The sequence below is a fragment of the Alligator sinensis genome, unplaced genomic scaffold, assembly GCF_000455745.1.
Source record: "Alligator sinensis unplaced genomic scaffold, ASM45574v1 scaffold60_1, whole genome shotgun sequence".
Taxonomy (NCBI): Eukaryota; Metazoa; Chordata; order Crocodylia; family Alligatoridae; genus Alligator; species Alligator sinensis.
In genome coordinates, this window is record NW_005841858.1 from 1,905,991 (window position 1) to 1,928,827 (window position 22,837).

Consider the following 22,837-nt stretch of genomic DNA (forward strand, 5'->3'; position numbering starts at 1 on the left):
CCCCTGACAGAGCTGTCCCCACCACTGATGCCACTGCTGGCGTCTGCAGATGCTCGCTAGCTCAGCCCCCACTGCCAACACCAGCAGCAGCATCTGCGGACGCTCAACAGCTCCACTCCTGCCACTGACTTCTGCGGGTGCCCCCTACCCCAGACTCAGGAGCCACCTGTCGCCCATGCCTAGAGGTATTCTTTCCCTTTATAACCTTTCTTTACATTTCACTTCAAGATTTGCAAATGCAGGTGCTAATATCCATGTGGCGTCCCATGAAAAACTGTCCATCCTTAATTTCTAACTGGGCAGAAACTCTTATCAACATTGATTTGAACAGAATCCCCTTGATTCTAGCTAGCTGTCTCTGTATAACAGTTCATCAGATAAAAAGGAAAAATCATGCTGGAGGGCTCAGCCATCTCTCCAAAACCTCACGAGCCCACTGTGTCATGGTCCACATTCTTTTTACTTGTACATCAACTTTTTCTGCCTGCACCTGATCTCATGCTTCCCAGAATGGAACAGCTTGTCTACAAGACACAAAAAGCCACTCACCAGTAGTTCAGTTTCACTTTACCTTTAACTAACACGTTCAATTTAACATTGCTTTAAACATATTTTTGGATAGCATATCATTATTTTTTACATAAGTAAATACCGATATGAAAACAAACATTCATTTCATAGCCCTACATGCTGCACTTCTCCATCTCTATATCTGGATGCTCCTTTACTGCAGCACATACTCCTCATATTCAGGGATGTCCCTTTTCACACACATGTAGTATTTCTTGGATTCTGGGTAGCAGGCATCTGAATGACACAGTTTTACAGATTAGAGTCTGTGTAATCATAACAGGGGGGCAGATCCTCAGCTGAGTCAAGCATAAACAGCAAACAGATGGCACAAAGCTAGCAATGCCAGGAGGAATCCTTTAAAACAATGCTCTGGCAGCTTTGCAAAGTAGTCAGATCCAGAACAAAGAATCTGGCCCACTACATCTCTGTCCTATCCTTTACCGTGCCCAAAGCACCGGTGATTCTGGAAGGCCATTGAGCCACTTGCCTAAGAGAAGATTACTTGAAAAATAAAGGCTTTGGGATTGGGTTTCAACAGCCACTAGCACTAGGATAATCTTTCAGCACTTCAATTTTCTTTCCAAGGTGTGTCTTTAAGCATCTTTGCAAGGCCTACAATATGAACTCAGATACAGGCTGGCAGCAACAAGAGAGTTAAAAAGCAGTTTGTTTTTGCCAAATTAAAATAATAACTGCTTCTGGTTATAAAAAAGCTTATGCCTGTTAATAAGAGCATGTTCCATCCCTAGGTATTTCTTTTAATTTTAAAGGCAAACTAAAAAGATTTTTTCCCTGTCAATGCATGACTTCGTAATCCTCTATTTCTCCTGCAGCAGCTGGCAAGAATGGTAACACCTCAGATCTGCAGAGAGCTGTATTTCAGTACACCACGTTAAAAGTTAGTGCTGCTGTCACTGGAGTTCGTAAATTCAGATTATAGCAGTTAAGCGGAGAAGGAAACAATTTTCAACTACTTGGTATTAAAGAGAATTTGTTTTTTTTTTTATTTAAAATTCTACCTCTACTTCAAAAGAGGCTTATGATTTGTGGATGCTGTTTGGCCTAAATTTATCTATGCATTGGCATCAGCTACCTCAGAAGCATTCCAGATTTCTCACACCCATGAACCGTACTCCTTCCTCTGACCTTCTTCCTCCTTAGTTAGTTGCTCCAATAAAAGATATCAGATTCACACAAAGAACCTTGTTTGCCTATGTCCTTAGACAGACATGGCTATAACCTATACCCCTCCTTCCTCTGAGGGATTTGCCACTATAATGCTGATCTTACCCAAGAAGGCCATGCACATTTTTGTCTATACGTGGTTCTGAGATTTTAAACAAACCTCCCTTTTGTGCAGTTGTCTAGATTTTTGTGCAAAAAAAATGTACTTTTAAAATTTTTTGTCTTATTCGTGTTATACCTAATACAGTTAATTTCTCATTTACTTGCAAGAGTATAAATAGTAACAGTGGCTAAAACTGGTAAATATTCTCTGAGATTATATCAAAGAAATGAAAAAATAACCTTGATGATTTCTGTGAAATGCACGGATATTTCTGCAACTCTTTCCTTTCAAAACTAATTTTTGTTCAAGTATTTTTCTAAAAATATATTCAAAATTTCAGTCAGCTCTGCTAAATGAGTAGCTCCATTCTGCATATACACCAACATAAAAGCAGAATTAAGTCCAGTATAATGAGAACAATTGTGTGTCCACAAATCCTCCTCCTTTACATGCTATCAGTGCTGTGACACTCACCATGATGCATGATCTGAAGTTAAAAGTGCAAGCAACCTACACCAAGAGAAATACTGTGGGTGAGTGGAGGTGATGGAGGACTTGAAGGTCCAACTCCTGGCTTCTATTTCTTGTTCTGCTATGGATAGCCTTCATCACCCTTTGTCCACTAGTGTCTGGTGGGTTCACTGTGCTGCCTTGGAACAAATTATTCATCTCTCTGTGCCTCATTTTCTCCATCTGCATTTACCAGCCTCAGAAGGACATGTATGAGACCATATCTAGATCTTGGCCTTTATATAAAGTGGGCCTCTACAGAATGTATGTGGTAACATGAACATCTTGGACCTTGTTTCTCATGCAAGCAAAATCTACAGAGTGGCTCCTTAATTAGCACAGGTTGAGTGCAACTTGCTCCAACCATTAGACTGGAGCAAATTAACCCCTCTTTGCTACAGTTCCAACTCTTCTCACCTTTTTCATCATACCAGGATTTAATCTTGCTCTAAATGAAATGCTGTTTTTTGTGTAAATTATACAGGAGGGGGTTGAGGTGGGGTGATAACAGAAAATCTAAATAAAGGCTTATTTCTGTTCCCCCTACTCACACTGGGAAGTACTTTCCTTCAGAATTAGTACCATTAATCTCAAATTGAACTATTTATGGAATAAGGTATTGATAAATATGAATAAAGCTAAAAGAACTGAGCCTTAAGTGACCTGTGGTAATTTTGTAAAGTAGCCAAAATAACTAGACTTTTCTAGCCACACCTTTCTAGTCGCACATAATTAATCAGGCACTGAAATACCTTACTTCGGGCCTTTTGCCTAATGTCACCAAACTAGCTATCATCAATGGCTAAAATCACCAGGCATCATGTCCTCTCCTCTGCTTCACCTATATAAAATCAATTAAATGCAACTGTTTTCTTAGTAACCTTTAAAAATTATTGATTCCTTGTCAGTAACCTGCACATCATCTCTGGGACCACAATATATATTTATAAACACAATACTGAAAATAAAAGCCTAACCTGAAACATTTGTCGTACTTTTCTGCGAGGCAAATTGACATTTAGTTTATGCATCAACTGGTGGATCTCTTCAATATTCAATAAGCCATCTCCATTCTTGTCAGCTTCCTCAAAGGTCTGCTTCACCCAAGTGCAAATATGTTAAGGAAAGGTTGAACTACTTATACTGAATGTCTTCATCATGGATGAGGAAGGTAGTGTGTTCTAGCTGAATAAATACTGGAATGAGACTCAGGAGACCTATTCTCAGCTGTGCCAGTGCCTACTAGATAGCCTTGGAGAAGGTACTTCTACCCTTTTTTCTCAGTCTCCATGTCTGTGGAATGGAGATTCTGATACAGATACTGTTTGCCATCCACTGTTGAAAAGCACTATAGAACAGTGACATTGCAATGGCAGACTTGGCACCCTTACCAAAGATAATTTGTGCCAGCCTATTCCACAATATGACTGGCAGAATGTTTTCATCAAGACTATCCTAAAATGGCCCATAATTTCTATCAAGTCTGTGACCACCTCCACACTGAGACAAACTGATCTCTCATATAGCTTCACCATCTGGAGGAATGATTCAGTGATCTTAGAGCAGTTTTATCTTAATGTAAACTGGGGTTCCTGATTTCAGTGGAGCTGAGGGATATTTGGCTCAGAATGTGTACTTCCAGACTTCTTGCTCAACAGGCCTCTGCATCAAGTTCAAAATGTATCTAATGCTACAGCATGGAATAAAATTGACATGATGACACTAGTCCAGCCAGATGACTTAAGTCAATGATTTCAGGAAGATTTTTAATTAAAAATTAGTCAGTTAGAATTAATAGTTGTTTTTCTGTCCTCTCTGGTCTCTAGATTTCACCTAATTTCATGCAGCTGTTATTTTACCATATATTTTTAATTTTTCCTTTTGCTGATAATTTCTCCCCTCCTCAAGCCACACTTTCTTAAAATTATTGCATCATCTCACTACATCATTCTCCATTTACATCCTCTTTCACCCCTAGATAGTTCTCTTCTGTCCCTATTCCCAACCTTGCTGCCCCAGCCCTTCCCATACTCACCGCACTTTGACCCTCTGTGTCAGTCACAGGAGGGGATTAGGCTGTGCTGTCATATATCTGCATACAATATATGTGAACTGCAGAGTTCAGGGAGTAATAGTGATCCCTGACAGTCCCTCTCTCACTTCTCTAGGTGAGATATCCTACACAGCCTCAGGCCAATCTGGCACAGCTTGGTTACCGGTCTAAACATTAGGGAGGGGAAAACACTCTGGTTTAATAGATGCATTCAGAAAGTGTAATTCCAAACCTCCTAAGGCCTATAGAAAGTGCCCTTCTAAAAACCTAAGCAGTTTCCAGGATGAGGACACCCCTAATGGCAGAATCTTAAAAGAAGCAAATCTTTTTGCAGCAGGGAAATCTACATTCTCTGCTTCTGGACGCAGGTTCTCTTGTAACCTGTGGGGTTCCCAAACACAGCAGAACTCCCCCATACCCCCTCTTGAGTACTGATTTCAATAGATGTTGGTCCACTTGAATCACTTCAGTCATCCCAGTAGTGTAATATGACATCTGTTCTGTAGCTCTAGGTAAGAATGCTCCCAGAAAGGAAACTAAATAAATTATATTATTCTAGTAACTGAAAATGGCTCTTCATAATTAAGTCACGATCTTCAAAGAAAACATTAAATAATGCATAAATGATAATACAGGATAATTTAATAAAAGAAAGGGTTTCTATATTTAAATGCAAGAGATAGGCAAGGGCTTTGTAAAATGAGAAGCTCTGTTGTAATGCCTAGAAACTTTAGGAGAGCATTAAAAAATCATGAATAGAGCTGAAGGAATGGGGAAAGATTCAGAGTTCAGCCTTATAGACCTTGTTCAGGCAAGATCCCTACTGAAGACAAAGATAATGAGTCTTTACATTATTAAGGAACTTGTGACTGTCCGTTTAGAGCAGGGGTGTCAAAATCATCTAGCCCCACAGGTGAGATGCGTGGCATGGAATTGATCCACAAGCCAGATGAACCTCCAAATGGGGCCCACAGATCCTCTCCCCCCATGCTGGATTCAGTGCCTGTGGTGCTTGCTCCAGCTGGTCCAGGACTGGACCATATCTGGCACCCACTCTGGCTGTATTGGGATACAAGCTGCACATGGTGCTCACTCTAGCCCATCTAGGGCAGTTGTTGCATGAAGCATATGTCCCAGACTGGCTGCAGTGGGCACCAGATTTGGCACAGTCCCAGAACAGTCAGAGTACACATTGGACCCAGTATGCAGAACCATGGAGTCCCCTCCCTCTTTTCCCCAACATGCCAGATCCAGCACTTGCTCTGGCGAGTCCAGGATTGCACTGCACACTGCACCCATTCAGGGAAGTGTGCTGCATGTGGCACCTATCACAGACCAGCTGAAGCAGGTGCCAACCATGGCTCAATACCCAGACCAGCAAGAGCAGATGCCACATATAGTGTAGTCCCAGACCAGCCAGAACAGGCTCTGGATTAAGAATATGGGAGGATCCTTAGACTGGTCCTGCACAGGTCCAGCACTGAGGGCCAGATGATGTGGCTCCATGGACTAGATTCAGCCCATGGGCCATATCATTGATGTGTCTGCTTTAGAGCAAAACATACAACACTAGACTGAAGCCAAGAAAATGCACTTTACTCAAGGTCCTCTACTGGGGGATGGCTCTCAGTCACCAATGAAACTGTTCTGTGGCCTTTCGTTCCACATCTCCCACAGATGTTAGCCAGGAAGCCTCTGTAACAGGTCCATGGTCCCAAGAGTGGTCATGCTGTCCCCTGGTGGCCATGCAGGCCCTGCCTGGCTCAGGCTCAGCTGTAGCCCTTCCCTTGAAGCTCTCCTGCCATGCCTTGCTCTTAATGAAGGTTATAAAAAGAGAGGCTGCCTGTGGGCTCTGAATGAGCCTGAGCCTTTGGCAATCCCCACTGGGCTTCTCCTGTGCCCCAGGCCAGCAGGCCCTCTCAGTCTGTCTCTACCCCTGCTGAGCACCTGTCACCTTAAGGGCTCTGTACATCACTTCATACCTCCTGTACACCACGCCCTAATTCTTGCGGGCTCTCTCTCTCTGTGATGTTGACAAATTATGCACTCAGCCCCCTTGGCCCTTTGGACCCCTCTGGTCCCTTACACAATCCCTTCCTGGGCTCCCGGACCTCTGGTCCTGCACACCGCCCCTTCTCTTGGCTTCTGGACCCTTGGTCCTGCATGCTGCCCCATCTCTGGGTTCCCAGACCCTTGGTCCAACTCACAGCCCTTCTCTGGGCTCAGGGACCCTCTGGTCCAGGCACAAGGACCCTCTGTGGACTCATAATATAACCAAGGCCACTTGCCTGTAAAACTCAGTCTTTCTCAGCCCAAGGGCCGTGCCTCTGCTCCCAGGCCTGCAGTGTAAGGTCCAGTCCTTTCAGGAGCTCTGCTTCCCAGAGCTCCTCATGCTGTGACTGCCAGGATGAGACTGCCTGACTGGCTCAGGCTCTGGGCTTATATAGCTCCAGCCTCTTCCAGCCAGGCGGGTCTCTCCTTAGCCCTCTGCACCACCTGCAAGCAGCCTTCCAGGCTGCTAACTCACTTAAAGGAGCAGACACACTCCAGTGCCCTGCTACAGCTTTGTAACTGAGACCTCAATCCTAGCTTGTTTATAAAAAATAAAAGCCAAAGATAGAAGAAATTACTTGCAATCAAAATTTAACTTGAAACCTCTCTAAAGGAAATTTTCACTGTGCTCAAAGAAAACCTGCCCAACAACTTTACAAGATGGGTTTGGAAAGAGGAATTCATTAGCCAATTGGACACTAAGTATGAGGGACTGAACCTAGACAATGACTTCATGGTCCATTATAATCTACCCGATACTCATTAAACCCTCCTAAACAAGCTCTTGTCCCATCTGCTACTTAGCTCTGCTGTGTCTGCTTCCCAGAGGTCTAAAGAAGAGTACTTCTGCGCACATCTACATAAGATGCTTCAAGCACAAACTAGTTCTACTGGGCATTAGCACAGCAGGCAAAACCTGTGCTAATGTGCAGTAGAATTAATCTACTGCACAGTAGCGTCACCTAAAATGTGTGCGTCAGCACTACTGCACATTAGTGCTGGTTACTGAGCATTTAGTTTGGTACCTGTAATAACATTAATGCATATGTAGACATACCCCCATAGGCCAAAAGCTTGCCTATGTCTATCCCAACTATGCAACTGGTCCTGTAAGAGCTATCACCCACAAGAATTCTTGCTTCAAGCTTTCTAAAACTGCAGGATCAGTAATGCATGCATGGAGATGGCTGCTATTAATGATAGACCTCAAAGTGGAGAAGAAACACTAGCATAAACAAACAGCCAAAGGAACAGTTGTAAAGACTTAGCTCAGTGGTTGCAGTAGGAAAAAAAAACCCCAAACCTGGTACAGCCTTTTCTGGAGTATCTTTTGTGACAGGAGTTAAAGTAATCAGCAGTGACATTTTAGTTCATGAAAGCACCGGAGAGAACTATGACAAAATCCTACTGACAGTATTCACAAAATGACGAGAGTGCAACCTAGCATGCAAATCACAGTAGGGCGCCTGAGTTTCTTTGGTCAGTCATCTTTGAAAGGGGAAGAAGCATCAGGCCTGATCCCGACGAAGCAAAATGGGCTGAAGCAGTCAAAAGTACCAAATTGATAGGAAGAAATGGAAAGCAGAATATAAATGGTGACATACTCATAAACCTTTGTACAAAAAGTAGCAGAAATCACAGGACTGCCTAGGAACTGAAGGGTGGGAAGCAAGGCGAGAATGTAGAGACAGTGAGCAGGAAAGCGGATAGCACTCTGACAAGACTTTCCCGAGAATGAAGGATGCCAACAATCTCAAGCAAAAATAGAACGTTACAATGAAAACAAGGAAGTAGCACTAGAAACAGATGCTTTGCAAGCAACAGATACAGAAGCACTGTTGCAGGATGTACAGCATTGGGTGCATATAAATCAAGGGTACTGGCCACAATGGAACAAAATTATTCTCAAATAGAAATTATTTGCCATTGTCCATGGAAGTCAGATATGTATCAGTGCACATGACCACATAGTAACAAATGAAACAGGTCACAAAACTCTGAAGAATGGTCCCAGTCACAAGAACACACAGGAGTTAAGGCATCCAATGCACTCCACCAGCTGGCAGACCCAATCATCCCAAGGCTACCAGCTGCAGGAGCACAGGGGAGCAGTGTTCCCACTAAGCTGTGTGGTGTGCATGGCCACGCAGGCACGCCTGGCAGTGCGGCATGAGCGCGCCTGTGCAACCACGCACCCCACACAGCTTAGAGAGAATGCAGAAGGGGAGACAAGTTTTCTATTTGCCCATGCAGGGGAGCCCAGTGATCATGAACCCAAGCTCCCCCTTCACCAGCAATATGGCGCAATTGGGACTGAACCCCAATCTCACAATCCCACTTCCTGCCATGCATGCCATAGCAGGAGGCACAATTGTTGGGGTTGTGTGTCAGATCTCATCAACCTTTAATTTAATATCTGTCAACAGCCCTAGGATACTGTGCCTTGGTCTCTGAACATTTGTGTGTGATATGCTGAGAGCAGTGTATGCTTGAAAAGCCTATTAATCAAAGCCTGTTTATTTTACCCTATCCACTGTGGATCTCCACTGCTGGGTGCAGTCTTAACCAAGACAATACAGGATACATGCTGTAATCCTCTCAAAACAGCTCCTGTTTGCAGTAGGTCAGCCTGTGTGCAATGTTTCAGAAGGGCCAGAGTAATCCACCCAGCTCTCCAACTACCATTTAAAGAATGCTCATGTGCAAGGGGAGAGGCAGAATTTGGACCCATGTGTGTTTCATAGCTTCAGTGCTTCTTAAGCTTATACTCTTCAACTCACTTGAAGTCACTTTACTATTTGTGATTAACATCCTAAGCAAAAATATATGGATCCTTTGCTGCACTGGACTTAAAAGTACAACTTCTGTATTTGTCTCTATCAGGGGAATTATGTATTTTTTATAAAATCAACTGCAAACTCTTTGAATCAAGGATGTTATTCTACAGGTATAGATGAATGTACCTTTGAACCACCTTAAAAATGGAATTAGAACAGACATCAGCTCGGGAGCACATACCAACTATTACTCTCTGTTACAAATGTATGATCCTGTTGGAATATAAATCAGCGAAATCATCTTTGACCCTGAATGAAATAGGGTTCAAGATATAATGGTTTTACTACACTTGTATCACTAATAAATGATGCACGTTCTAATAACTTACATAACCATAATATGAAATTGATAAAATACACCTGCCTATACTTTATGAAGAGCCATGGAGATCAATGATACTATACTTGTGAATTACAACAAGTAGATGAACAGAAGTGGACCCTTTGGCTTTCCTCTGCTTCATCCAACCTACTTTTATTAAAAAATTCAAAGGATATATGCAAAACTGACCTTTTTTGAAAGATTTCTTTTAATTTACTTTCATAGATTTCATAGACATTAGGGCTGGAAGGGACCTCCGAAGATCATCGAGTCCAGTCCCCTGCCCCAGGGTGGGTCATAGGATCCCAGCAAGAAAAATACCCAGATTTCTCTTGAAGGCGTTCAAAGTAGGTGCTTGAACCACCTCCGGTGGCAGGCTATTCCAGGTCTTGGGGGCTCGGACAGTAAAGAAGTTCTTATGTCCAGTCTGAAATGGTCTTGCAGGAGTTTATAACCATTCGACCTTGTCATCCCCTTGGGGCACTCTGGTGAACAACGTTCCCCCAGAACCTGGTGAACACCCCTGATAAACTTATAGGTGGCCATCAGATCGCTCCTGAGCCTGCACTTTTCCAGGCTGAAGAGTCCCATAGCTCTCAGCCTCTCGTCATAAAGTCTATTTTCCTCGACCTCTGATCATGTGCATGGCTATTATCTGGACTATATCGAGCTTCTCCACATCCTTTTTGAATTGTGGAGCCCAAAACTTTGAGAGGAAATTATAAGGTGAGAAGGATGTCACTTTTAAAACGGAATGTGTTACTTTCTATCAGCTTTTATCTTTCAAATACTTTTCAACACTTAGTGTAATGTAAAAAGAAAAAAACAAAACAAAAATGGAGAGAAGGTAAATTTTCTGAAAGTTTCTGAATATTTTTTTTAAATTCCAAATTATTTCATTTGATTGCAGGAGTGTAATCAGATATATTTTATGAAACATTTTATTTTCAATAGGAAAAAAACCCATTTCAGCAAAATAATCATCTACATCTCCAAATAAGCTCCATGAACTTCCAAATAGAAAGTAATAAGTCCAATGGGTAAATTATACCCTTAAATAAGTAAATATCCAGCTTTCATAGTTATTATTTCAGAGTAGCTGCTTAATTATCACCAATCCATCTTTTTTACTCTCAACCTATATCCTCCATCCAATTCTACTTGCCAGCCTTTCTCTATAGAATCTCCTCCTGAATGCCTTGGTTGTTAACTTGAATCAAAACTGAATTTCTGATTCATTCCCCAAGATTAAGCTCTCTTTACTCCTGTAAAATGCTAAGCATCCAGTGAGAGGTGCCAAATCTCCTTAATGAAGGCCAAGCATCTCTCAAGAGAGAGAACCAATCCCTAATTTTCTAAATAAGAATCAGTTTTTGCAGCTGTAATTTCAAATGATCCATTTCAAACGACGATCTCCACCCCAGAGTGTTAGGGAACTGGCAGAGGTCATTGCAGGACCCCTGGCACAGCTTTACAAGCACTCGTGGTACTCTGGTGAGGTGCCTGACAACTGGGAAAGGACCAATGTGGTCCCCATTTTCAAAAAAGGGACGAAAGAGGACCCAGGAAACTATAGGCCTGTTAGTCTTACCTCAGTCCTGGGGAAGCTCTTTGAGAAAATTATTCAGGAGGACATCTGCGAGGGGCCAGCAGGGGAGTTTATGCTTAGGGGCAACCAACATGGGTTCAGTAGAGGCAGGTCCTGTCAGACCAACCTGGTGGCCTTCTATGAGCCTTGGACGCAGGTGTCGCGGTGGACGTAGTCTTCCTGGACTTTAGGAAGACCTTCGACACTCTCTCTCACCTGATCCTCATTAAAAAATTAGGCATCTGTAGTGTCGATGCCTACACAGTCAGATGGGTCACAAATTGGCTGAAGGGCCGCACCCAGAGAGTAGTAGTGGACGGGTCATTTTTGACCTGGAGAGATGTGGGCAGTGGGGTCCCCCAGGGCTCGGTCCTCGGGCCCGCACTGTTCAACATCTTCATCAGCGACTTGGACAAGGGGATGAAAAGCTCCTTGCTCAAGTTCGCAGATGACACTAAGATGTGGGGAGAAGTGAGCACACTAGAAGGGAGGGACAGGCTACAACTAGATCTGGTCACGTTACAGGGGTGGGCAGATGAGAACAGAATGGTTTTCAATATGGACAAGTGCAAGGTGTTGCACCTGGGGAGGAAGAACCAGCAGCATGCCTACAGGCTGGGGAACTCCCTTCTCATCAGCACAGAGACAGAGAAGGATCTTGGAATCACTATTGATTCCAAGATGAACATGGGCCGTCAATGTGGAGACGTGGTCAGGAAGGCTAACCGCACCTTGTCATGCATCCACAGATGCCTCACGAGCAGGTCCAAGGAGGTGATCCTCCCCCTCTATGCGACACTGGTCAGGCCACAGTTGGAGTACTGCGTCCAGTTCTGGGTGCCGCACTTCAGGAGGGATGTGGACAGCATGGAGAGGGTCCAGAGGAGGGACACTCGCATGATCAGGGGGCAGCAGGGCAGGCCCTATGAGGAGAGGCTATGTGACCTGAACCTGTTCAGCCTCCACAAGAAAAGGCTGACAGGGGATCTGGTGGCCACCTATAAGCTTGCCAAGGGGGATCAGCAGGCAGTGGGAGAGTCCCTGTTTCCCCAAGCACTACCGGGGGTAACAAGGAACAATGGCCATAAGTTGACTGAGAGTAGATTCAGGCTAGATATCAGGAGGCACTACTTCACTGTCAGGGTGGCTAGGTGCTGGGACCAACTTCCAAGGGAAGTGGTGCTTGCCCCTACCCTGAGGGTCTTCAAAAGGAGGCTAGACAGCCACCTAGCTGGTGTCATTTGACTCCAGCACCCTTAACTGCCCATGGCAGGGGGTTGGACTAGATGATCTGCTTAGGTCACTTCCGACCCTACCAACTATGAAACTATTTTAAAAAATGAAATAAGAGGATTGGAAAACTTTCAAACTCATTGGGAAGATCAGAAATTATTCTGAATTTGTAAAAACAATTCTTTGAACCCATGAACCAATTCCTCTCCTATCACAATCAAAAGCAAACATTTCAATTGTTTTCTGTGGGAGGTAGAATGGACTACTAATACCAACACCAGGAAAAATAAACTAGAAATACCAAACTGGAAACTGGAGATAAAGTTCTAGAAAGGATATTGATCGTGAGTTCTTTGTCTTTTAGCAAGAGAGTCCTCATCACTTATTCCAGCCATCAAATATTTTAGTCCTGTGATCCAAGTGCGAGCCTCCTCTGGATTAGAGGTGATCAGATCTAGTGACTCCATGTGGTTCCCATGGTAAATGGTAAAGCAGCAACTTGGGTCAAAGTTCCCCTCTGCATGGCGATGGAATATTTCTGATTGTCGGCCTTCTGTGACTTTATAAATTGAGTCAATTATAACTGCAAAGGAAAGGGAAATAAAAAAATTAAAGATTGGCTGGATGTTCATTCAGTTTGTTTTGTATTTCAGATTATTCTCTACTACTCAGTTTTTGGGGTTTTGTTTTTTTAAATAAAGGCAAATTTACAGGCCATCACACTGGAACTGCACTGGAAAGGCAGATCAAATATTAGCCTTGCCCTTGCACGGGTTCAGAATGTGTGCATACAAGAGGATTTCCCAAAACAGTACTCCTGGCCATAGACCAGCAAAAATGACAGTATCCTACCTCTCAAAGGTAGGGACTGTTACGTACTAAATCCCACAAATGCAAGCCACCTCAAAAGGCTAAGTGAGCAGACGGACCATGATACCTTAACCTCATACACTTCCTTCCATGAATCAGCAGACCTGCAGAGTCATAGAAAATAACACACACTGTTCCCTACTAAAAGGAGCACTGTAACCAAACTTCCCATGATAGGAAATAAAGTACCAATAGTCCTACATAGGCAGGGAGACTCCTTATTGTTCCAGACACTGCTTAAATTATACCTGGCCCCTTAATAAGGAAACTCTCCCCTCCTCTCCCCACCCCAGTATTATCATCTAGAACCTTCCTTACTGTTTACTACTAAGCTTTAATGACAAGACCAGGTTTATTCACCCCTCACTTTGAACTGAATAGGCACAATTTGCATACTTACTGCATTTACTTGAATCCCAGACAAGGTTTTTCCCCCTAGATTCTTAAATTCAAGTACTGGTCCAGGGCAGGTAGTGGCTCAGCTCTGGCTTCAGCTGGCAGAGGAAGGGGCACATGAGCAGGGGAGGGTAAGGGATACTGAGCAGTAGGGAAGAGATGGGGGCACATGGGGGAGACCCACCTGTGAGGCTTGGAGGAACTGTGGTGCATCAGACACTGGGGGGTTGTACAAGTAACAGCAGGGACATGCACAGGCATGAAGGAGGACAGAGGGTCTGGCCCCTCACCTCTGCCACTGCTTTCCACACCACAGCAGTGTGGGGATGAATCTAAGAAGTCCTTCCTCTTATTAGATTCTATACATGGAAAAGTATAACCAACTTATATTTTTCCATGTGTAGAATCTAACTATTGGGGATCACCTTGAATTTGAAGTGTTCTTGGATTCAGGTAAATACAGTGTTTGTGTTCAGGAGGGACGAAGCAGGAAAGTTGTTTCAAATTAAAGCTAAAAAATAGTAACAATAAATGGAAAATGTGAAATACTTTTTAAAGAAATGCTTACAAGGTTGTTTTTCCCATTCTTCCAAATTAACCAGCCCTTCTTAAAGGAGGCTATATGGCAATGAATCTTTTAACCTAGGAAGTTTCCTGCCTATTCAGCCAGACTTCAAATGTTATACAAAGATAACACAAAACACCTACACACCGTCACTTACCCTCTAGGCATTTCAGTGTCTATCAATCAACCTACTTGAACTACCAAACCAAAGTTGCTAAGCCAGGGATGCAAACCAGTGATGCTAAAGTAAACCTCAAAAATATAATGTCACTAAATGGCACGTATAGTACTGTAATGATGAATTGTTTTTTGCAATTTCAAGGAAAAATTGCATTTGTCAGAACCCTGCTACTCTCATACAGTTATGGCAAACACTGAGATACTCCATTATTCTAGACATATGTTGAGTAGAGATCAATCAAAGTATGTGAAACCACGCTTTTAAAATTTACTACATTTCTTTAAGTGACTGTAGTGCTCTGTTATGTTCAAATAAAATAATGACTGGTGTACTTTGGTATCTTGCCAAGTTAGCATAAGTATAACTTAAGTATATATGTATATAGTTCATGTAAACTTGAGGCACATTTTCAAATCATCCAGAATTGTGTTTCCTATTGAACAGAGTAATATCTTCGTTCAAATTTCAACATTATGTGCTAAATACAGCAATGACTTGGGTGCTATGCAAATGCACTGAAGTCAGAAATTAGGGCTGTCCAAAGCTTTGGTCCCTGATTCAATTCAGCAGAGATCTGGCTCGATTTGGTGGCTGAATCTCCAAATCCAAATTGAATCAGAGGACCCTTTAATCTCTCCGAATTGAACTGGAATTCTCCAAATCGATTCGGAGAGATTCGGCGATTCGGACATAGACACAACTTTAAATGTTTTTTCTACATACTTCTAGGTAGCAGGCGGCTCGTGAATGCTGTGATGCTGGGATGCATGGAGTGTGCCACAGAAGTGTGGGGGGCTCCCCAGTGCACTTGGCAGCAGACCCAGAAGTGGACCAGAAGCACTTCCAGTCCACAGGGTCCCCCCATTGGCTGATCACCAAGCCGGGGGGGGAGGCGCCATGCACTACCCAGTGGACCACTTCCGAGTTCACTGCCAAGCATGTGGAGGGACCTCACCACACTCCTGTGGGACGCTCCATCCACCCCAGCATCACAGCATTCACAAGCCATGCCTAGTACCTCAAAGTATGTAGAAAAAACATTTAAAGTTGTGTCTATGTCCAAATCATCGAATCTTCAGATCTGGATTCAGCTGAATCGAATCAGGGACAGTGATTCAACTCAACGAATCGAATCACTGTCCCTGATTTGGGCCAAATCTGAATTGAATAGGGCCCGCTTTGCACACCCCTATCAGAAATTAAATTTGTACTTCATATGGATTACTGGTCTTTTTAGAGTATATATTCACGTATTACTACCTGTATTTATAATATACCCATTCCGGCAGTGTCCATGCAGAGTGTTTTGCAACAGTCAAAAAACCCTCAATATAGTACAATACAAATCAAATAAACACTCTTGAAAAAACTAACAAGTATAGAACATCAGACAGGAAATTCATCTACACCCACAATGCATAAGCATAATGATTTATTGTATGTTCCACTGTATTCTGGTTCATATTAGTGGTGGGATCACAATCCAAAGCTGAAGATCCACCACTGACCTCAGTTTATGTAAGGCTACTCTGGGGTCAGGAGTCACCTTCTAAAAGTAGGTGCCAGGATTCTTTCTTTTGCTAAAAACCTCTTCTCATTAGATGTTTACCAAAAACATCTTCTGCTTAGATGTTTGATAAAAATATCTTCCGGAATAAGCCTGAGCCAACTTACTTTTATCCAGTTAGGCACTTCTTTAATACTGCTTTATTAAAAGCCTGTCACAATTCGATATTGGGATAGAGGGAAGACTAGAAAAGGGAGGTACTTAAAATTAATGTGCATTTTTGTGTTTATTAAATACACTTACAACATCTTTCACATATTGTTGGACATTATCATAAATGTATGAAATTGCTTTGCTTTGAATCTGAAGCTGGATCCTCATATAAACTTATTATGAAGAATTATGCTTGTTGCTGAATTACTGAATCTTGCAAGATAATATACGTCTTGGGAGCTCTAATTTTGTCACATGAACAGAGGGTCTGCAAAAGACAGCATTCTTCTCCTGGCCCATCCTACAGAGCAACTTGCCAGAATATATCACTAAAGTATCACAAAAATATCTACACAGTAAAAAACAAATCTGTCTCAGTTTTCTCTGTAATTCATATACCAGTTATGACCTGTACCATAATTAAAAGAATTATTAAGAGAATTTACTTTTAGCCTTTTCACTTTTTCTGGATGGTCTCCATCTGATGCAGGTCCTGTGCTCATCCAGGTAAAAAAGGCGTACCAGTCCTTTTGTTCCACTCTTCAGTTTAATCATCTGAGTCCCAGACTGCATTACACTCATACATCTTTCAACTGGAAAGGAAATTAGAATAAATTTTAAAAGCTATTTTGTTCCACTAATAAAAATGACTTATCAGCTTTTAAACCTCTAACCACAATAAAAAAAAAACTTTTATTTGTGTCTTATTTAGCAGGAATAAAACATGACTCCAAGGACAAAAATTAAAAACAGAGCAATTTTCAGAAGACTTTGTAAAACCAGATCAAACACAACATTAGAATTGATTGAAAACAGAATTAAAAAACTATCATTGCTATATATAGATGACACCTGGGTCCAAAGATAGCTGAGTATTGCTGTTCAATGAAATAATGTGTTTTTAGTTTTATTAAACATTTGGAAGCCTACTTCCATCCCTACAACTGCAAGTGTTAAACATTACTTTCCAAGTCCAGAAACAAACAATGATCTACAAAGACATCCTTTTTTTTTTCAGTATCTACCACCTCCAGCAAGGTAAAATCCTACTATACAAAAATAATCATTTACAACAGAAGCACAAAAAATATTTTATAGTTTTTCTTGCATCAGTGATAATTTTAACTGACATAAAACTAAGGTTGAATTCTTATCTATAAATGCCAACACTTAAGATATTCATAGCACATCTACAAAGACCAGTTATGATATTTCATAGTATAGAAGAATTCTTCATGTTATGTCATAATTATACATGTCTATTTTGTTTTGATGGGAGGGGGAGAGAAGTTGTATTTTACAGAAGAAAATAATGCCTACTATATTGAAATTACTGCCAACTTCTTCAAACTGATTATGCTGCTCTATCAAATTATGAGGATATATGCCTCATTAAATACAAACGTTAAAAATGCACTACCTGTTATTTGATCTATAAAACAGAATCATTCATATTTTGCTAAAACAGATTCTGACCTCACCTTTGTTTTATACTGTGACTTCACTGGAGTTTCTACCAATTCACATCATTCCAGTGAGAAGAGAATTAGATCCCAAATCTCTTTTGCACTCCCCTCTTTATCCTGCCACTTTTTGCTATGAAAATAGGGACACTGAAGCTATCAGTTATTTCATCATAACAAAGAGTAAAACCAGAGTAAGCTAAAGATATGATTACATAATACACATTACAACAAGCACTGTATAGATTATCCTTGTCTGCTTCTCAAACTGACTCAGCTGCAGAAATTTATCCACCAAACCAATGCTCTTGGGTCATGTTATAAGTGCTGCAAAATACTTGACAACTGGAATTGACAAATATGGCCTATAAAACAAATTACAGAGAAAAAGTCATAACTGAAGTAGGAAACGATGTCACATTGAAATGTTGTACGTAGCTGCTACAAAAGCTCATCTTGAAGTGTCTTATGCAAAACATTAGTACTTTTTTGTTTCATTGTAAGACAATAAATTTCAAATGTGCCTCTTTTTATCCCTATATTTACAAATGAACACTAAAGGGAACAAATTATTTTCTGAAATGCTGCTTCTGTTATGCCAGCAGAAAGCTTTACTCAAAATGGAAGAACAGCACAAAATAGAACAATCAGTTTAGTTTCCACATCACAATAACTCAGGATTTACACATATCAATCAAAAAGAGAAGACAATACAATAGTACAGGGTCCATATAGGGTCAGGGGGAAGATGACTGGACAACATTTTGTGCTTCTCCAATTCCAGGGAACCATTTCATTTTGGTGTACATTAAAGTAGCCTCATGGACATTCAATCCTGAAGAAATTCTGCCAAAACTATGGAGTTCAATTCTCCAACTGCCACTCCCAAGATACAGTGCAGGACAACATAAGGAATCACTTTTTTTTCCTCAGTACTTAATACTACCAACTAAATATGGCCTCATAGTATCTGCATGCCAACGAGGGCTAGTCAAAGAACAATAATGGTCTTGCCTTTCTTTCTTTTGCCCAGCCAAACCCTCAACTTACCACCTTTAATGGCAGTGGTGGTATAGAGGTAGCAATGTCACCTCTAAATCTGCATAGTTAAAGCACATGTTGAGTATGGAATCTAGTGTGTTGAGGATGCTCAGTTGTATGTTTCTCTTGCTCTACCTGACTCAGATGAGGCAGTGTCTGGTTGAAACAAGGACCAGTAGGTGGGCTGCCTTGCTGTTGTTCAGTTCAGTAAGGACTGAGGCAATAACAAAGGTGGAAAACAGGGGAAACTGTTTCATTGTACCCTCCCTCCATTTCTTTCTGTATGCCCCTATTGTCCTTGGATTTATTTTTAGACTGTAAATTCTTTAGGGCAGGGACTATATTTCTGTTCCATGTTTGTACAATGTCTAGCATAACAGGATGCCTGACTTGTGGTAATAAGAACCACCAACAACCACTAACACAACTGTGACACACAACTGCACAGCTGATATCAAGGTTACACATAAGAATGCCAGCACTCCTCATCTCTGTTTCTGTCTCTCTAAATGAAAAGATGTAGTACCCGACAAGGCACCAAGAGTTGGTCACATAAGTCAAATCTCTCTCACACCTCAAGAGGGTGCTTGTGATACCTGTGGTGTTACTATTTCTGACAATGAATAGAGTTATATCAAAATTGACTGTGAAGGCCTCAAGAATGCTGTAAACGGAGCAAACATTCACCAAAACTTAAAAGGTTCTCTCTTTGTGAACAAGCAGGCTTGGCTTGTGTCAGCTCCACTGGTTCAGGATGAGGTATGTTCCATATGAACCATGTAATATTTTCTTCTCCTCTCACTTTATATAAGATTCTGCCACTTCATATTTCTCATTATTGCTACTTACAAATCCTAGTAGCTGCTCTAGCAACTTGCTTCCTTCCTATGTACCATCTTAGATATTTCAACAGCACTGTTTTTACCATGACAACAGTAGCGTAAGCAGGAATGAGTACATGGGATAAGATCCCCAGGCATCAACTTAGAAGTGATGCTGGAATGGTGGCCCCTCAAGGAGTCTTTGCTATGGCAACAGCAGCCCAATGCCAGGGCATTAGCCAGGTACAGGGAAATCATGCCACTGTAGCCAGCTTCTGCACCAGCAGCTCAGAGCAGGCAAGCAGCAGCAGCAGCAGCTGGGAGTTTTCAGTCTTAGGGGAGGTAAGACTGACCCTCCAGACTCCTCCTCTCTGGCACTGAGCATCTCCCCACTCTTCACAGGGAACAAACATTGTTAGTTATAATCTTCTGCTTGACAAGTGTTGCTTTAACTTCTCCACTGACTCTCTTACTTCTCTCTCCCTCTCATACTTATGCAAACATAGTCATCAAGATAACTTTCCTCTTTTTGCTCATGTAGGTTCAATCCAAGCTTCCCCTCACTGTTAAAGCAAATTCCTCTCCTAGCCACCTTTATCAAATTATTCCATTTTCTGCCCTGTTTGGTTCCAGAATTCTGCCTATACACCACTCCTTACTTTTTGCTTTATCTTCACCCTCTTCCGGTGCCTTGCTGCTCAAATATTGCTCTTAATACAGATTCAGATATAAGGCACCATTCTGCTCCCCCCTCTGAAATGTGGGATTTCTTTTCTTTATAGGACAAAAACTGAAATATCCTAAGCACCTAAGCAATGACCAAAAACAGCTTCATAAGCTGTGGTTCTCTGGCATCCAAAGCAGTACCATGGGGGACAATAACCCTCTTCCATGCTAGGGTGCTCCATGGAAGAAATGCAACTAGCTCCACATGAGTAAAGGGACCAAGTTTGCTCTGCTAAGTACAGACAGTCAAAAAACCTGAGGCTGAATCAGTTCAAACTAGGCAGCTTCCTCTAAGCAGAGTGACAATTCAGTTTTTAATTGGGAAAGGCAGGAGGGCCTGCACTGACCCAGGCCAGCAGGTGGAAAGCAGGAGGGCACTAGAGCTTGTCCCCAAGCCTGGTGGCCATTCCCAGCCCAGCCAAGTGTCCTCAGCCCGCTGCTGTCTGCCCACAGGGGGGTCAGAAGCCCCCTCTCCAGGTGCTGGTCCACCTTGGGGGAGTCTCCCCCTCAAGAGGTCTCCCTCAGCCTGGCCTCCCCAGCCCAGGCAGCCCAGGGGAGCTGAAGGGAAGTCCCCAACCTTTTCCCAGCTGCTGATTGCTTCAGCAGCTGCCACAGAAGCAAGGGAGAAGTCCTCCAGGCTGGGTACCTGCCCTTGTGGCCTAGCACAGGGGCACTGAGGAGGCTCTGCCTCAGGGGGCTTCCCCCCACCCAAGCTCAGGGTCCCCCAGCCCCCAGAAGCTCCAGGGAGCTGAGAGGAATTCTTCCTAACCCCTTACCTTAGCTGCTGCAGTCTCAGGGATAGCCAGAGTGGAGGGAAATGCCTCAGCTCAACCTGCATTAGTTTTGCCTCAGACTCACAGCAGCTAAGGCAAAACCAGTGGCAGAGGAGCAGGAGAATTTCCCTTCACTCCCCGAAGCTGCCTGAGGCTCGCAGGGGCTACAGCAAGATCCAGGAGGGAAAGGGTTCCCTCAGGTCCCTGGGGCTGCCCAGGCTGGGGCTCCCTGCTGCCTCCATACTGAGCTGCTCCATTCTTCTCCTTCCCTTCTGGGGCAGCCGCTGAAGCAATTAGCAGCTGGAAAGGGGAAGTGGGGAGGGCTGCCAGGGTCTGAAAATCCCCCACCACAGGGGCTTTCCATCCCCCCACTTGCTGTGTAGACCCTGGCTAGCGGGGGCTGGAGGTCTGTTCCCCTGCCCCCTTGTTTCTGTGGGCTAATGGACACAGGCAGAAAGCAGGCTAAGGAGCAGAGGGGCGAGGCCAGTGGCGACATGTAGGAAGTGCACAGGGGTGCATGTGCACCCCCTGAGAGCGCTGGTGCACCCCGCTCTCCCCACTTAGGCGATGGGCAGGGAGTGCAGGTGGGAGTGCCGGTGCCCCCACTGCAAGCGCCGGCTGGGGAGTGGGAGCATCGGAGGAAGTGCTGCGGCTACTTCCAGGAGCACCACTGCCACTTCCAGGAGTGCTGCACTCACTTCTCAGTCGGTGCAATCGACCACAGTGGACCCCCTACCCCAGTTGGTGAGTTTGGCCGTGGAGGGACCACCCCTGGTTGCTGACTAGTTGCTGGGGGGACACGTGCCTCCACTGACTAAGGTTGCACCAGTCGCCCCCGGGCGAGGCAATCCCTGCTCCACTGGAACAGACAGCATTGCCCAGGGCTGCAACGCATCCTGGGATGCTGGGGAACTCTGAGTTAACTTGAACCAGGAAGGGGTCTGGGACAGAAGTTCCATAAACCAGTTTGACCTAAATCAGTTAAGTCTGATACTACGTTCAACCAGGTTTATCTTAAACCAGTTTTGATCATTTTGAAAGAAGTTTATGAGCACTGAACTTCTGTTCTGTTACAGGTCTAAACCAGTTTCTGATCACTTAAACCCGTTTGCACCCCAAAGTAGATATTAGCTCAATGTGGTTAAGATGGTACCTCAGGCTCTTCCTCTAGCACAAAAGTGAAGAATTGATCCTCTTCATACGCAATTCCTCCATAGCTCCCTCATACAAAGCCTTTGTGAGTTCAGTCCAGGTCCTGTATCAATTTTCATGTTTAAAGCTGAATCTGAAGAGGGGCATGTGTTTGTTAATTCTACTGTCTGCTTGGAAGAGGAGACCCAGGTTGAGTTGGTCAAGGAGGATGCTTCTCTGAAAGTTTCCCAGGCACTATGGTAGTGGACTCTGCTTTTAACAATACTCCTTTTTTGCCTTGTCTCTTTAGTGAGGGACACTTGCTTGAATTAGAATCAGAATGCAATGCTTGATAGTTAGATACTAAAACTAAAATACATATTAATAAATTAAAACCTACCATATTTACTCAATTTGAAGCCTAGTTTCTTCTCTCCATTCATCATGGGGAAGGCAAATCAAGTATCAAACTGCTCTAGCTAGGAGCAGCATGCATATTCCCACTTCTAGTGTCTGCTCCCTGCCTGGCTCCCCTCCTCTCATCTCCCTCACTGGCAGGGAGCGGGACAAGGAAGGAGGAATCTGCACACTGCCACTGCTGTCTCCAGCCCAGCTGAGCTCCCTGCACAGCAGCTCCCCACAGCTCCCAGCTGGAGCAGTGCGAGTCTCAGCTGTCACAGGCAAGGGAGAGCTC

The 22,837-nt window shown here is 43.3% G+C and overlaps 1 protein-coding gene across 1 annotated transcript in view; it reads right to left on the reverse strand.

Annotated features, from left to right (window-relative positions):
- The window catches only part of PLCH1 (phospholipase C eta 1), a 218,754-nt gene that overhangs the window by 99,177 nt on the left and 96,740 nt on the right, over positions 1 to 22,837 (reverse strand). The window contains exons 3-5 of the mRNA XM_025214840.1: positions 16,635 to 16,781; positions 12,796 to 13,039; positions 3,349 to 3,478 (exon numbers count right to left, since the gene is read on the reverse strand). Of these exons, the coding sequence (XP_025070625.1) occupies positions 3,349 to 3,478; positions 12,796 to 13,039; positions 16,635 to 16,781 (521 nt within the window). The remainder of the gene's footprint in view (positions 1 to 3,348; positions 3,479 to 12,795; positions 13,040 to 16,634; positions 16,782 to 22,837) is intronic.